Source organism: Acanthisitta chloris, unplaced genomic scaffold (genome assembly GCF_000695815.1).
Source record: "Acanthisitta chloris isolate BGI_N310 unplaced genomic scaffold, ASM69581v1 scaffold30380, whole genome shotgun sequence".
In the NCBI taxonomy this organism is placed as follows: domain Eukaryota; kingdom Metazoa; phylum Chordata; class Aves; order Passeriformes; family Acanthisittidae; genus Acanthisitta; species Acanthisitta chloris.
Genome location: NW_008651554.1, coordinates 5534 through 22404, shown reverse-complemented (window position 1 = coordinate 22404; position 16871 = coordinate 5534). Strand labels below are relative to the sequence as shown.

The 16871-nt window shown below is 37.9% G+C and overlaps 1 protein-coding gene across 1 annotated transcript; it reads left to right on the top strand.

Annotated features, from left to right (window-relative positions):
- Nucleotides 1–1849: 1849 nt before the first annotated feature.
- On the top strand, nt 1850–16496 carry EMB (embigin; the record flags this gene model as incomplete). Its single annotated transcript, XM_009073840.1, has 9 exons — nt 1850–1933; nt 4023–4118; nt 5346–5429; nt 7584–7755; nt 8757–8848; nt 12369–12496; nt 13453–13729; nt 14524–14554; nt 16439–16496. Coding segments are annotated over 9 exons (1022 nt in total), but the record flags the coding sequence as incomplete, so codon positions are not given.
- Nucleotides 16497–16871: the final 375 nt, after the last annotated feature.

Genomic DNA, 16871 nt, shown 5'->3' with positions numbered 1-16871 from the left:
AGTGGTGCCATGTTATCTCTGTTCTATGTGGTTTGACATATGGACAGGTGAGACCCAAGGTGTGGAAGCAGTGGTGACTGGAAATAACACTACTTGACTGCTTTCACTTGATACATGAATCAAGGAAGAAAGCCAAGATGAGAACCCTATTAGTATGCAAACCATGTTGCAGGTTATCTGCCTTCATTGCAGAGATAACAGAGCTGCTGTACAGCTTGGCACTGGCACCTTCTAAATTTATCATCTTTAGGGATTTTAATTACTGTGCAGGTGATCCATGACATACTTAGAATGCCTCAAGATGCTGCAGATATAAAAATTCATGAACCTTTCTTCAACCTTACCATGAGTATCAGAAACATAATAGCTTTCCCTGCTCTCAGCACCTCTGTCAAGTAGAAAGTAAGACTCAGTCTTCTTACTAGCTGGGTCATAAGTCAACAGATCTCAGAGCAGATTTCTAAAGTTCTTTTCTTAGGTGAATGTCTGGGAGCGAACAGTTGGCTGTGGGAGCAGTGGTCTGGTATGAAAAAGTATGAAAAATAAAAGGGCTGCTGTTAAGTACCACTAATGCTTAATTTTTTAAATTGTATCCTTTCTCTACCTTGTTTTACTCTTGATCCAAACTGGTTGAGGTATGATGGGCAGATTGAGACAGCAGGTGGTGGCAAGCCAGGCATGACTATGACGTAGTCCTGACTAACTGTGTGCTGGAGGTGCCAGTGGGAGAACCTGTAGGTTGTCTGTGCCTGTAGTGCTGAAATGGGGTAGGAGTGTTAGTAGTGTCATTCATTTGTAGGAAATGGCAGAGTGCTGACTTCACCTTCTGCTGAAGGTTCTGAAGTTTGAGTGCACTTAAAGTATGATGCAGCTTTTCACTTTTCATCTAAGCTTGTTTGGTGTCTTGGAAGTCTAGCAGAGCTTATCACCCCCCACCCCCAAGACTTTAATTACAACTGCAACACACATAACCTTTTTTTTTTTTGCCCCTGTGTGACTACTGGCCAAATTACTTGCTCCAGGTCTTGAGTGCTGTGGCAGCAGAATACGTCCTGGAATACCTTAGCATGTGTTTATTTTATGCTAACTAGTTCTGCTGCCCAAATGTAGGAACACAAAGGAAGGTGCAAATATTTTCGTTCTAAAACATCTGGAGCCCTTGAATTCTTAATAGAAGAGTGACACAACAGCTTAAACTAAGCAAGTCTTCTGCCTCTTCCCCTACTGCCCTTTCTCCAGTCAAGAACATAAAGCAAAACCCTGGAATCTTATCCGGCTCTTGATAAACTGTATTACAGGAGGAGGATCAGGTTTGCGATGGTGTTAAGGAAAATTGAAATCATCATCAGTAATAGATGCTGAAGTTAATGTTTGACACCAGGTATCTTTTGTTTTGCTTACCAAGATGTTAATGGAAAGGAGGTTTGTTCACTGCGGCATACACCAGGGTCGACCTAAAAGGTCGTGATGAATTATTCTAATTAGCTAATTGCTAATAATCAGCTAGTGCTACTGGCATAAGCTGTGATGGTCTAAACTCATAAACAAGACGGGATTTGAGTACGGTTTATGAAGTCTGCTGGAATATTCTGAAGAGTGGCCTTGCCTGACTCTAGCCTAACTATAGGAAAAGAATAGTCTACAGAAATTAGAGGCCAGATAAATACTGCCTCTATTTGTCAATCTTTTCTTGCCTAAAGTAGGCTAAAGAGCTAATGAAAAGCAATTCTTATGCATTTTTGGTGTATATTACAGCTTGGGGGAAAAACGGAGGACATAGGCTGAGGTGAGGAGGTTCCGTTGGAATTCTGATCAAATAAAGTTTCTTCAAACTTTTTTTTTCTTTTAGATTCAGCTATGACAACACAAAGTACAAGTCAGTCTCAGGTGAACTCCTTGACTAAGATGCAAGCAGGACTTAATGAATCATCTGGTAATTGTTTTATTTCAGTACACCTCAAACTATAGTACTTTTCTTTTAATGATACTAATTTCTCACGTAGAGTTTGTTTTCGTACTTAAGTCACAATCTTATTTCAAAAGACCTCTCAGAAGAAACAGAAGTAAATATATCATCTAGGCCTTCTAAAGCCACTGCAAGAGTGTCATAAGCATCTTCAGGACTAGAAAAGCTATCCAACTGCTAGTTGCATGACCTATTGCCCTTATGCATATATGCTGTAAAAGCAGACAATGACCCTGGCTGTTGGATAATCCCCAAACTGGCACTTTTGCAGGAGACTGTGTTTGAGCACTTAGACCTGGTAATTTTCCGTGTGGAGCATCCTTAAGGTCTTGTGTTAGTGAAAAGTAGAACAGTGTCCTTGCATCACTGTGCCTGCTGGCTTCATCTGTCTATTTTCTTAATTATGGGTGTGTCAGAAACCTTCTGTCGTCCCTTTGACTTTTTCAACATATTCTGGACCCTAGTTGTGGTTTTGGCAGGGAGCAGAGAATAAGTTCCAGGCAGGAGAGGAAACCAATGATTGTTGATTGCATGACTTTCTCCATAAAGATCAGAGGAGCAAGATTTCAGTAGTGTACCAAAGCTCATGTTGATTAGTGGAAATCAAACATGGGCTATGCTATATTTATATGTGAACTTAATCCATCTACAGGGGTTTTTGTTGAAGATAATGCTATTTATCTGGTGTTCATTTTGAGAGGCTTTTACCAAGATGTGAGAACTAGGAGTGCAATAGCTAATAGATTTAATAACGCTTTACATAAATACACACAGGCATTTTAGCTAAAATGTGCATAATATTTTATATAATGGGACCTCACCTGACTATTTTAATATGATACTTGAATTGAAGAGGGTCAGCATGAAGATCCTGTTAGTGTGCAAGACATTTTAAAGGTTGCCTAGTTACTTGTGGATGGATAACCACTACCATATGAACTGGCACTGGTGCCTTCTGAATGTATCATCGTGAGGAATTCCAGTAACAAACCAGGTGAAGCATGTACTGTACTGACACAAACTCAGGTGATCCGTGATGAACTTGGCATGCTGTCAGAGTGTTTGCACACACAGGCCAAGATTTGCCAAAGCTTTGAGCCTTTACATGTTGTTTCATGGGTGAACACTTGGACTAGTTTTTCTTCATTGGGCAGAGGTCAAGGCTTGCTTGTGTCCTTGTCTAGAGCAACGGGACTTCCTGTCTAGTGCTAGAGACAGCTTTGATTTCTTTCTTTGAAAGCTGCTTTAGACTACTAGTTGGCTGACATCAGCTACTGTCAACAACACCAAATGAGATAGCCTGAGGCTTTGTTTTTTCGCACCAATCAGCTTAATATACAGTTTTATTTTTACTAAAACTGGTTGAAGCTTGAGGGAAAGTATGAAAGGGCAGGTGGAACAAGCCAGGCAAATGGTTGATTGCCTGTGGTACAGCATTCCTTGTCCTGTGAGCTGACATGTTGATGCTTTCTTGAACTGGCCAACAGCTTGAAAGGCATGTGTACCTCTGCTTATGCATTTAGATGCAAACCACAAGCAGGGACCTCCTTCAGCACAGCCAGATCCTCTCAGCTGTAGCTGAGAGGCATGTGTTCAAGAAATTTAACCACAAGTTCAGTATTTTATGCAGGAAAAGAGAAGTAGTAATGCTGAGGAGATTGAGGCTTTCAGAGGTACTGCATCTACTGCACAGGGATCAACTCTGCCACCCAGTGCTTCTCTCAGTAAGAAGACTAAAGCTGTAGCCTAATTCCTCTGTTTTTCTCAGTTGTGAGTGAAATCTTTTCAGTCTATGGCCAGGAGAGATAATGGAGCCTCTCTCCTTCTACAAAAACTAGAATAAATGTCTTACAGTGCTGTATGATTAGGCTGTAATTACTGTTCCTGTATTTTTGAAATGCATTATATCTGGCAATAAAATTATTTTCCAAGCATGTAAAACAAGTGGCTTAAAACATTTAGTGTGTCTTCTGGAAAGGGGAGGCTACTTCTTTTATTTCATCGTTAAATTAAAAGATTATTGTTTTTGTAATGGATTTGTTTTTTCACCTTTCAGAACCCATGGCAACTACACGAGATGTCAGCTGGCAAACTCAGGGGAGCTCTTTAGATTATTTGACACTTGGACGTAATGTATCTGTAGCTGGTAAAAGCAATGACGTGTCTTAAATTGTTAGATTTCGGTTATCCTAAGGTTTTTTCTTTGTATTTTTCAGTCAAGTGGTTACAAAGGGTTTCTGTTGGGTGATAGTTAGCAAGATGAACAGTTTGATGTTTCAAGCTGTAAAAAATGTAACTGTGGAAAATGAAAATTGCTGTTACTATATTGAATTGATTTTTCCTTTAAGCGTAATTTCTAATGTGTTTTCTCATTGCATACTTCAGTTTCGTAGGAACTTGTGAGGAGAGAGTACAATGCTAATGAAACAGTGTGTAAATGTGGAAGGGTGGTGTTTTCTTAGCTGGGCTACACCTGTGATTAGAACAACTTTGTTCTTGTTCTGTTCCTGAAATGCACCGAGCATGAGAACAAATATAGTGATGAGAACAGACTCTTTGTGCTTACAGTTTCTGTATCAAGCTTTGCAGAGCTTTATGAAGCTATTCTCTGAAGAGCAAGTGATCCATAGCCCTACTGGAAAAGGATTTCACTGACCATATTAAACCTTTTAAGTGTAGGGGTTTTTATCACAAAAGGAAAGGACTTTTTTAGTCAGGCTGGTGATGGACAATATCGATATTCTTTGTGTGTGGAAGGGCATTTCCTGTTGTACAACAGGAGTATTGTGGAGCATGGTCTCCAGCCGTGTTCCAGTGGAACATGGGGTGTTCATTAAAAATACATCTAGATTAGATAGTCTGGCGCTGGCTTTCAGCTATGTCATTAAATTGTAGTGGGTTGGAGAATGGCAGTGCCCTGTCCTGTTCGGTTTTTGCTTGGGTTTGGGTTTTTTTTTCCATTTTTCTAAAGCTTATTAATTTTTCAAGAGCTACTTAAACATTGGTGTAGTTATGTATAGTTCTAGGAACCACCTGTAAGCTATAGGTGACTTTCTGAATCAGGCTGTGAAATAGTTATGACATCTTTAGAGTGTTGACATTCACAATTACAACATTATGTTAAAGCTAGAAACCATCTTAACATAGCATAATTGATATAATAGCAACCCCACAACACTGCTGCTTTAAGATTCTGACTGTGAATAAATGAGGTGTATAAAAGGATCTCCTTAGTAGTCAGCATTTGGCAAGATTCTCACCCCTCACCCCAAGATTGCTATAAGTAACAATTGCAATACTGTATTGACATTGCTGTGTCATTATTTATATGGGATCATAATATATCACTTTGTTTCCCTCCATACCTTGTTATGTCCAGATCTTGCCACACAAGATGTCAATCAGGCAAGCAAAGAGAACATGCCTAATACCAGTTACGTTGAGTATGAGATCCTCTTATCTGGTAAGTGTGTTATTTTTTTTTCTTTGTTATTTTATATTGAATGCCTATGATTACACAGTGTCTTTTATATGAGTTGTAGAAGAATCAAGGATGACAGCTTCTTGATAAAGATGCTCACGGTGAGCATGTGATGAGTTCAGTACGAGGAAAGATGAGCTCAGTAAGAGAAGATGAGTAAGTTTGTGCAGTTACTGGCTAACATGTTATAATAATTATTTTTCAGTGAAGAATTAGATTCTTACCTTTATTAAAACCAGAAGTAAATCCAATTCATAGCTATTTCTTCCTACAAATCAATTGAGGTGGCAGTTTTTTTGCACTAGTGAATCCACTGGGAGAGAACACATAAACTAGGGTGTACTTGTTGACCAGCAGGTTTTGGTTAGCTTAGCAACATTGCAGGAGATAAAGCATGGAGAACAGGTAAGGTAAACCTATGCCTAAAGTAGACAAGAAGTTCCCAGTTGCCAAATAATCTTTTTTATGATTTCTTGGACAACTGGAAAACCTGATCTAAGTAAGTATCTCTCAAAGATTTGCAAAGTATATTTTTATAGTATTATATTTAAAGGATATAATTGTGCAGCATTTATGCTGCATTTTTTTCTAGCTTCAGGTAGTGTCTGTTTCCTGTTCTGGTATGTGCACTCTTTGTACAGAGACGCCCCAGATGTCAGTCTTGCTGGTGGTTAATCTTCAACAGCATAGGGTTTTCATGTTCCATTCATTGAAAGGGTGGATTTAACATTAAAATAATCTCAAAGGGTACAGATACTACTTTTAGCCAGTGTAATTAATCTGATTGTAAAACATTTGCTACTGTGAAACCAATTCCATTTGTAAAATTACTTTGATCATAACCTCAACAAGCTGAGTTATGCTTGGCTCATTTATTGAGCATAATGTCTCTAATAAATGAGTTTCAGTAACTGGCTTTGCTCTGCTATGAAAGGCTGAGGTGTTGTACCTCTAAGTTTAACTCCAGTTCAGTGGATCTGAAGTATTTTGATTGGGACTTGGAGTTCAGGGCATGGTATTCTTCAGGTTGTAAATGTCTCTGCCAGATCCAGTAAACTTCACTTATTCTCTGTCTGGGAGTAGCTGGTGCTTCCATTTCAGCCAGACTTTGCTTCTGCTTAGGTACGACTTGGATTACTAAATCAGTGAGTTGTACCTTAAAACTTCCTTTTCTCTTGGAAAGAATGTGAACTGTGAAATACAACTGCACTTCTTTCACCATCAAGTAGTACAGAGTAGGCCTAGGATAGCGATGAGACCTAGAGTAAATTTACATGGAATATTCAAATTGACTAATCACACTTGTATCTAGAAAGCATGAAAGAAAAGACCCATTATGAAATAAAATATCAGTGCTAGCAGGTAGTGTCTAAGGTGTTTTCTTTTCAAAGGCTGTTTCTGCGAGTCTGAGAAGATACTTGCTATGGAAATCTATTTTTTGAATATGCTTACTTTATACTCATGAACCTTGTTAAATGCAAAAAAAGTCAGTTTTTCTACTGTATTGGAATGTTTTCACATGGTAATTCTACTGACTTGCCAGGAAGGCAAAGGCAGTCATAAATGGGTTTGAAGATGAATAGGTTTCAAGTTGAGTATCTGTACCATGAAGGGCCAAATCCAGCAATGTTGAGATTCTGGGTTTTAGCAACAGCTTCCCCAGCAGTAGGATATAGCTGTGATCTCACAGTATCAAAACTCTGCAACTAGCTAAAATCCACATATCTATAGATATTTGTCTAACTCGTCTTGATATTAATAATCCAACTTTTTATATACTTAGTAAGGACTTTATATTTTTTGGTTTGGGTTAAATTACATAAAAGTTTAAGTTTATCTTGCTTTCAGTGAAATACGTATCTGTGATTCTATATTAGATCCCTCTAGGAAGTCTGCATACAAAATGGAGTGATTGTGTCATTTTTGTAATGGATATGTGTCATAACTCAGATATGGTTTAAAATTACTGTCAGTCTCTCTTATTTTGCAGATTTTTTTTCCCTTTGAAAGTATAACAGTAGCATGCTGTATCCACCTGTAATCCTGCATATGTAAACACAATATTTGAATCTCTTCTGCCCCCAGAATGAAGAAACTTTTTTTTTTTTCAATAAAACATTTTAAAACTTCCTTTAGGTGCTTCTGGTACTTCCTTGGAAAGAAATATAATTTTGGTCAATGCAACTGGAATTGAACTTTCATGCAAATTGGACAGGGATTCTCTTTTGAAAAATCCTCAAGTGACTTGGAAAAGGGGAAATGTAACACTCAGTCATATCCGTAAAACTGAGAACACCTGGACCATTCAGTAAGTAACATTCTTTACAGTGTGACTTGCAGGTTCTAATGATAGGAAATGTGATGAGAGTGTGCTGTCACTTCTGATACTGCATATACACAAACACAGCCATAAATCCTTTTCAAACTGCCAGTGAAACAGAGTTTCCTAGTGGAGAAGATCATAGTATCATAATATCTTAAGGGGTTGGAATGGACCTTAAAGGTCATCTAGTCCCAATCCACTCTTGCCCTCGGCAGGGACACATCCCCACTAGACCATGTTGCTCCAGGCTTTATCCAACCTGGGGTTGGGGCATCCACAACCTCCCTGGGCAGCCTCTTCCATGATGGATGGGAAAAGATGGAAGCTGGACTTCATTAAATGGAAGCTCTTGGAAACCCTTTTTTTTGTGTTGAAGGTAACCTAGCCATTGACTGACTGGCTTCAGAAGAGACTACTTAAGTTGTTTGTTCTCTTTAAAGTCCTACATAGGATGTGCTAGATAGTTTACATAGTGAGTCCATGTCTAATTAGGTAACCTACAGATCATACTGCTTCAAGATGTTTGGCCTTCTGTGAGTGTCACAGGTAAAAATTATATTTATGCTCCCAGGGTGTGCATGTGCTCTTCCATTTTGTGAGATTATGTAAATGGATTATGAGAACATGTAAGCACCAGCAGGGTGTGTGCAACGTAGACAAAAAGGAAAGCTCCATTAGCAGCTCAGATAAATTTTCTGGAAGATCAATGGATAAAACAACAGCAGATGAATGAACTCCTGGCTTGAAAGCAAAATGAATATTTAGCACTTGTACATTTGACACTGATGCACAAATCAGTATTATGGTCTATGAAATTCTTACGTTTTCTTAAAAATGTCATGGTGTTTCTGCATTGCACTGAACCTGAATCCTAGTGTTTCAGCAATGTGTGTTCTTTGTTTTCTTTAGAATGTTAATTAGCACTCACTTGTAGTTGTAGGGCAAAAGACAATACAAGCATAAAAGCAATTTTTTTTTTCCCTAAGAATGAACATTACTGACAGCAGTAAGATGGGGAGTTACTGTTGTATTCTGAAAGGTGAAAAAGAAGAAATGAGTGCTGTGTTTCATTTACAAGGTAATTCTATTTAGCTAATTTGAATGTATTAAAATTTTTTGTTTCATCTGACCACTACAAACCTCTAATATGGTTTCTGGATAATATGGAAGTTGCAACGTAATTTGATAAATGGTGACTAATATGGTCATTGATAGTGAGAAACACTATCCAAGTTATTTCTATAGCATGGAGGGAAGAAGAATTCTGAACTAACACCTAAAAGCCTTTTAAACAAATTTTTCTCACAACCAGAAGACCATATGAGTCTACTTTTTCTTCCTTAATGAGCAGCTGATTTTCCCTTTCCAGTCCATCCCTACAGCAGGAGTGAATGCAGTTCACTTTCTGGGGGGGTGGGAGTAAAGGGTGATGTCTCAGGTAATTTTTTAATAAGGCAGGACCAATAGCTTGAAAGTTAGGTCTGAGGTTTGATGATAATAGTGAAGCAATGATTGGCAGAATGGAGGCAAGTATTTTAAAATTTCAGTTGTATTTCTGAAACACTAAGTTACTGCATTAATGAGTTTCTCTTTTTTTTCTGTATAATGTGAGAATGGCACTTACATGAAGTTAGTTGCTTCATTGGGCAGTATGGAGTGCCCTTTCTCTCTTTTGTGTTCTCTTTTCCAATAATGTTATCCCTGACATTAGTACGTGAAGTTCAGTTAAATGGAAGATGTGGAAATGAAAATAATACAAGCTGCTGAGATTATGAATAACTCTAATGAGAGCTATTCTCTCCTCTATTCCCACCATCCAAATTCAGCAAAGAGCAAGGCAAGCATTTCATCTGTGGAGGCTCTACAGACTGATAGATGGGAGATTCTCCCTGAACATAGGCTTTGAGAAACCCTAATTCTTCAAATCACTGCCCTAAACTCAGCTGAACTAACCAGCAGTTATTCTCAGTGCTGCAAGCTGCCTTTGTTGGGCGGTGGGATATCTCTAATAGGACTGGAGGAAACTCATGCTTGTTCAAATGTTAAATGTTGATGTCTGTGTTCAGACCTTCCGCCAGGGGAGACTAGCTTGCAATACTGAATAAAGACAAAATTGTAGTTTATTCAGGCCTTGTAATCTCTAAAACTGACTCTGTGTTTTTCTTGTCAGCATGTAGGTGAGGTTTAGTCAAATAGCTAACCAAGTCTGTTTAGATGGAAAAAAGTCCAAGGAAGCCTTATTCTTTTGAAAGTATACAATAACTATTTCAGTGAGGGCAGCAATGACTCAATAGGGAAGTCATCTTTTCCAGAACAGTGCATAGGACTGGTTGATTTATTATAAGAAGATGGGAGAATTGCTTCACAATGGTTGAATGCTGCCACTTCTGATGCCATAAAAAGTACTGGCTTGACACTTTTTAAAGATTAATGCAAGAGTGAAGGAAATGGGAAAGAGAAGTCCTTGAATCTTCCAGTCAATAATGCAGAGAGAACAATTCTCAAACTGAGGGATGAGTAATGTGTTGGTATAAACTCAGTGGCTAAAGTCATCACAGCTGTAACTAACTGCAATGGCTTTTCCACTAGGCAGTTTGGCATTATTGGATGTGTTACCTCTCCTCTCTGTCCCCCTCCCCCATTCCTGGCTTGGTGTAACCCTGCAGATTTTGAGGAGTTATGTTTTCACTCAGGTCTGCAGAAATCAGTAAGAGATACTTGAACTTCAAATTATTAAACAGGGAGACCATCCATAGTTATTCTTAAATTCTGTGAAGTGTTGCTAGCTTATATTAAAGGGTAGAATAGATTAATTTGTGTTTGCTCTTTGTTCAGGGGTCTTTATGCAGCTGCTGAGGTATGTGCACTCTGAAATAACTCTGTTCTCTAAAACAGTGTGGAAATCTGACTGGTGTAAATGTTGATGCTAAAACCTGTCTGTTCGTCTCTTCAATAGTTTGTTTTGCCTATGCAGCAGAAGTATTTTGTCACTGGATTTGGTATGATCTGCTTGGAAAAATACCTGTGACAAAATATATTCCTGCACATATTCAGGGATTAACAATTTTGTTACAGAGCCAGATCCCAGAACTCATGGTGGATGTTCATATACTTAGTCTTGGCTAATGTGTGATATGTATTGCTGGTATGCCTATAACTGTGTTTTGCCACTGATCTGCATGGCTAAATATTTTTGACTACCATAGAAACTTGTTGTGCTGGGTATACAGGTTTTTTGTTTGTTTCCATATAGTCCATTTATTTTTATTTTTTTCCCCCCAACCTGCTTTTGTTTTTCCTCTTCTCTAAATTGCAAAGGTGGTGGCAGCAGTTATTAGTGAGATCATCCCTTTTACTGACAGCAGTGAAGATACTCTGTCAGTACAGTTTAGAAGGATAGTGTTTAATGATTAAAACATATATGTGGAGTGAGAAGATTTCACTAGTAATGAGGCTAGATTAATGTATGGTGCAGCCAATTTTGAGACTGAGAGCAGTGTTCTTTTTAACAAACTGGTTTCATTTATATTTCTGGACTGGAAACGTTTAAGTTTGAATACAAATGAGAAGTGAACTTTTTGGTGAAAAATAATTTGTGCTCAGCCAGTCAAGAAAGGGAGGGAACAAGAACAATCTTAGTTTGCATCAAATTGTTCCATCATAAGTGCTGGAAGCAAATACTTGGCCTGTTCAGTCTAGTGTGATCAATATAGTTTAAAATATGTGCTGGATCTGTACTTAGAGCAATGAAACTTGAAGTAAACTTTAAAATAAATGGACCTGAGGAAGACATGTTGGTAATCATCTTAATAAAGAGAGAAAGGAGGAGGAAGGGGAAATACATATGCTAGCATGATATATTTGCTAAACTCTAACAGTATCTGTGGGACAGCTTTTTTGTGCATTTGCTTTTGGAGCTTGTGGGGCACCCGCAGTTACAGTGGCTGGGACAAATAGCTCTAAAGTTAAACTGATGCCTTGCTTCTTGTGGCTATGTTCTGTCCTCAGCAAGATTGGACCAGAAGTCCATGGACCCAAAACTCATTGCTTTAGCTCAGAAAATGTTTGTAACTGTGAATCTCCATCAATCTGCAGTTTTGTCTTAATTAAAAAAAAAATGTTCTCTCTGCATGTCCAACTTGCCAGATAGCTTTATGTGGTTGCATTGTGGCTGGAATAGACTTTTGTCAGTTCCTGCAGATTGAGTGAAATTGCAGGAAAATTATATGTTTGTTTCTAGTGTACTAGAACTGAAGCATGTAGCTCATGGCTGTCAAGGAGCGGAATAAGAAAATGGGCAAGGGTAGAAATCAGTCTGATTATCACTGGGTGTTCAGTAATAATTGGCAACTGTTAAGATCACACAGCAGCTCACACCAGGATTCCTGTAGTCCTCTGCTCTTCTGTAGAGATTCTGTATATGAAATACCAGCCTAAAATGACTCCTCGTTTACATTGTCATGAGTGATAGAATCATCTGTGTTTGAGAAAGAAGAAGCGAATAGACTTGTATAAATACATACCTAAATATATCTTTTTGTAATACTAATTAAAACCTGCACCTCTCAGTTGATGAACTTTTTCCTTTTTCTTCTTAGTAGTGAAAATTGAAGGAAAAGCAAAACCCATAATCAGTTACAAGGGAGATACAGTTGTAATGAGTTGTAAAAGTGTTGACTATACTCCCATGTCTTGGACCTGGTATATGATCAATGGAAGTGAACAGGTAAGATCTCCATCTGTTGACCAAGCAAAACAGCGTGGCAAAAATCAAGTACAGACACCTTGTAAAGCATAATGACTCTTCACTGCAGGCTTTACAAATTGCATTTCCATTAACTTTAATGTAAATCTTTCTCTGTGGAAAAATACCTGTGATATTTAGTAGTCACTGTTACAGGGATGTAGTTATTGTTCTGGTTTCCATGATGTTACTTTTTCAAGAAGTCTCTGCCATGCTCTTACAGCCCTCATGAGTGTAAAACAAATCAGGCAAGTCTTGAGAGACTTGATTTTACTAAATTTATGCTGGTTATATTGCTCAAATCTTACCACGTGATACCAAAAAATCTTACCATAGTGCACACATTTTCAAAAAGGTCTGTGCGATCTTGTAGGTTTGGGGGGAGACAGGAGCATGATCCTTCTCTTCAGGTACCAGTAGTTCTGTTTCCTAGCCTTATGGCCTCCCTGGAAAGCTTTGTTCTAGCCCTTTTCTGAGGGAAGCACTGTCAGCTGAGAGGAGGTGAATAGATCTGTCCCTTTTATGCTGCTGAATAGTAGCTCTGACTTGTAAGGCTATCAGGGTATATCCCAGTGAAGCAGTGCTCCCACTTCACTCCCTTGAAAGTGTATGCTTTGGCTCTATTGAATCTCCAATGACAAAGGCATCCTCAAGTGTTAAGGTCCTGTGCTGTTTCACCACAGCACAAAGGTAACTTTCATCTGATCTTAAACTGAAAGGAGTCAGACAACCACTAAAAGTTGATATTTTCCTCCATTGCATCTAAAAGGAACCAGTGTGGCCTGCTGATATAAATCCTTCCCTTGGAGGTGAGCTAATCGTGCTCCACAAATGCCACTTGTTCTGTACTCATTTTACATCTCTATATAGAACTGTTGATGATGTAATGTGATTACACTTTGTCATTGCACTAACAAGACTTTTATTTTTATTTTCAGATTGCCATTAATGACTCTTTGAAGGCAGACAAGTATGTAATTAGTAGACTGTCTCCCAATGTAACCCATCTGAGGATACACAAGGTCACCAAGGAAGATGATGGTCTATACTGGTGTGAAGCTGCTTTTGAATTAGGGACAAGTAGAGGAAGGCAGGAGCTTAGAGTTCTGTCCTACCTGGTGCCTCTCAAACCCTTTCTAGCAATTGTGGCTGAAGTTGTTATTGTAGTAACTCTTGTTTTCTTTTATGAGATACATTCAAAAAAAAAAAGCTCAGGTAAGTTTGGGTTTTTTTCCCAAATTTCTCTTTCCATTGAAATTGCAGCCAAAAGTAGAAAGCTGTGGCCCATAGTGCTTAATACATAAAGTTCAATGTGCTTTCACATCTGTATTTCTTTCTGATAAAATACTTTCTTCTAGAATGCTGCATTATTTTAGATATTTAAATCTCTTCCATGTGTCTTGAATTCAAATGCAAAGTGCTTTCAATAAGCAGTACTTTATTATTAAGAGTTTGATATAGTCCTGACTTTTTTTTTCCCCCTTACAATACAAAGGAATTTAGAGGCTATATTTTTCGGGTGAATGCTTAGGAGTGGGAGCTGCTCTTAATAGCTTTCATGGGACAAACTTTAAAGAATTTGTGTAAGAAGGAAAAATACATTAAATCTGAATGCACCATAGCTGGTTGCTGAACCTATGGTGAACGTGAGGTAAGTCAAACTGGATGTGCAAGATGAAACAGAAGTGATACATGTAAAATCTATTTTGATGTCCGTGTAACACATGCATGCATATACTTATCTGTATTTTATAATGCAGAAATATAAACCTATATATAGCATAATTTTTATTAAAATCAAATTACTAAAACATTCTCAAAATAAGCTTTTTGACAAATTTGGAGGTAATTCCATTGACTAGACACAAGTTAAATTACAAATTTAAGAAAACTAATAAAATGAAAAGGTTTTATTTTGATTAAACACTGAGCAAATATACTAAACCAGAAATTTTTTATTGTTCATTAAAAAAAGACTTTGTATAATTATTTTTTCTGTTCTGCAGAAGAAATAGAAGAGTTGGACCAAACTGAGCAACTGTAAGTAAAGAATTTCTATACTGTGGTTAAATATTTGTTCCTTTGTGTATTAGTGTTGTACAAAATCATACCCTGTTGTTGGCCCAGTTGGATGATGAGGAATGATTGTAAAAGTGCAGCTTATTCCTTTACTTAAGACTTCCTAATTCCATAGTAAGCAGAATGCTATTTTCTACCTGGCACTTAATTTTGAGATTTTTAAGAAGGTTTTTTTTTAAATTATTGTTGTGAGAGCACCATATGTCCTCTTTGTAAGGTCATTCTAAAAGACTATAACTGCAAGAAAATAACTTTCAGGTGGAAATTTTACAGAAGAGGCTTTGGATATTTTTGTATCTATGTTATTTGTCTATATTGACATACATTTCTCTCACTTGTATGTTGCCAAAGCCCTGACACTCTTAGGTAAGCCTGTAGTTGCTGGGGTGTTGGGAACAGGCATTGTTGGCTGCCTTGATGGGTAACTCACCTCTTGTGGGGTTGCACATTGTGCTGATAGCTTGGGCTCTGTGGGCACAGGACTGGCTGCACTACTGGAACCAAAGGAGCAGGTGTAGGCACTTCTGTTGGTGTTCTGCTGCTTAAGGGTGTGTGCTCCCCTGCTGGTTCCTCATCTTTAGGATGATGCGTTTCTATAGGCTTTCTGGCTCATCTGGTTGATTTACATATGACATCAAGAGAAAAATTGTCTAGCAGTTCCTCTTCCTGGATGTGTCCAGTCTACTCTGTTTTTTCTCTCCTCAGTCCCTTCTCTGTTTATCTCCCTTTTTTCTTCTAAGCAGTTGTCTTTCCCTCCTTGAGTCTTTTGCTGCAGTGACCTTGTTTCCCTGTGTTGTATGCACTTCTCATTCCTTTTTCCCCTGCTGGCTGAAAATACGTTTTAGTGTTTTTCCCCTTATCAAAACTGATTTAAAACTGTAATTCAATTATAGTATAAAGTGGGAATATGTATGGAGAATGTAGTATGCCACTATACTGCTGAGTGTTTGGGGATATGTCTTGGGTTGAAAATTGAGTAATTGTCCTTGTTGCACAGCCCTGCTTCTTATAAATAAGCTGTATCACACCAGGATTTTAACATAGTATGGTGCACTAAAATAATGGTTTTATGCTTGTGGGATGTGGTTTTGTTCAGCTTCTTAATTTTTATTGTGGAATTGTATATTAAATTAACATACATGAGGAAAATTTAGTTAACTGTGTACTTCCCTGATTGTAAGAACTGGAAGTCATTTCACCTGTTGGCTGCTTAGAAGATTAGATTTGTGTACTAGGGAGAATGGCTCCGAAGGAAGATTCCTGGTCTGTTAAATCAAGGGATGATTAGCACAGCTGAACTTGGTCGATGAGGCTATAATTAAAATGTCACATCCAGCAGTGTATTTAGGTGGGAGCCCAGTGATTAACAAACATTTTGTAGCAAAGGAATTATTAGTGCAAGTCTTGATTGTGATCCACATCATATAACTAGTTGTAGTTACTTGAGAAGGAGCAATCATGCATCTGTTTCATCCCATATTCTGAGGATGTTGAGCTGTATATTTGCTTGTATATTATTAACTTTAAATACGAATTACATACATTGAATGAAATGATAATTCAGTAATCATTTGGGAATACTATTCTTGTTCTAACTTCTGCCCAGAATCTTGTGGGATTTTTTGGGAAAGAACAAGGTTGAGTCTATTGTTTGGTTGAAGGACTAAGAGTCAAGTAGGAGTTGGTATTTAATTGCTTAATTTCTTCTTTTTTTTTTAACCTCTCATGCTAAAAGAGAAAATCAGATACACCGATAGACTCTCTGATTGGATTGTGGGACAGAAACGATTGTGCTGTTTAACACCTAAAAGTTGAGTTTTGGAATTTAACCTCTTTTTCTTTTAGTAAATCTGAAGAAAGCAATGGTCTGGAAAGCAGTAGTGCTAGACAGAGAAGAATTTAATCTGGTTCCTGAAAAGGTAAGTGAAAGATGACATGGAGGCTTTTCTTTGGAGCTGCCTAATACTAGGAGAAAAAATCCACTGTGCCATTCCAATCTGGTTTTTATGTCTGAACATCATAGCAGTTGAACCATTGTTAAGGTAAAATAATGTATATGTCAAGCAAGAAAGCAAGTCTAAATCCTTTTATCTCAATTCTGTCTTCATTGTGATTTAATAGTTCTGTTAACCCATGCAGTCTTAAATGGGACCCAGGTTAACCTGCTTAATTGCTTGGCTCCTGATTGTGAAATAATCCTGTAACTGCCAGGATAGAACGAGTGAGTGAATTCGTGGGCTGAGATAGGCTGTTTAAAAGGAAAAGCAAAAACTGCACA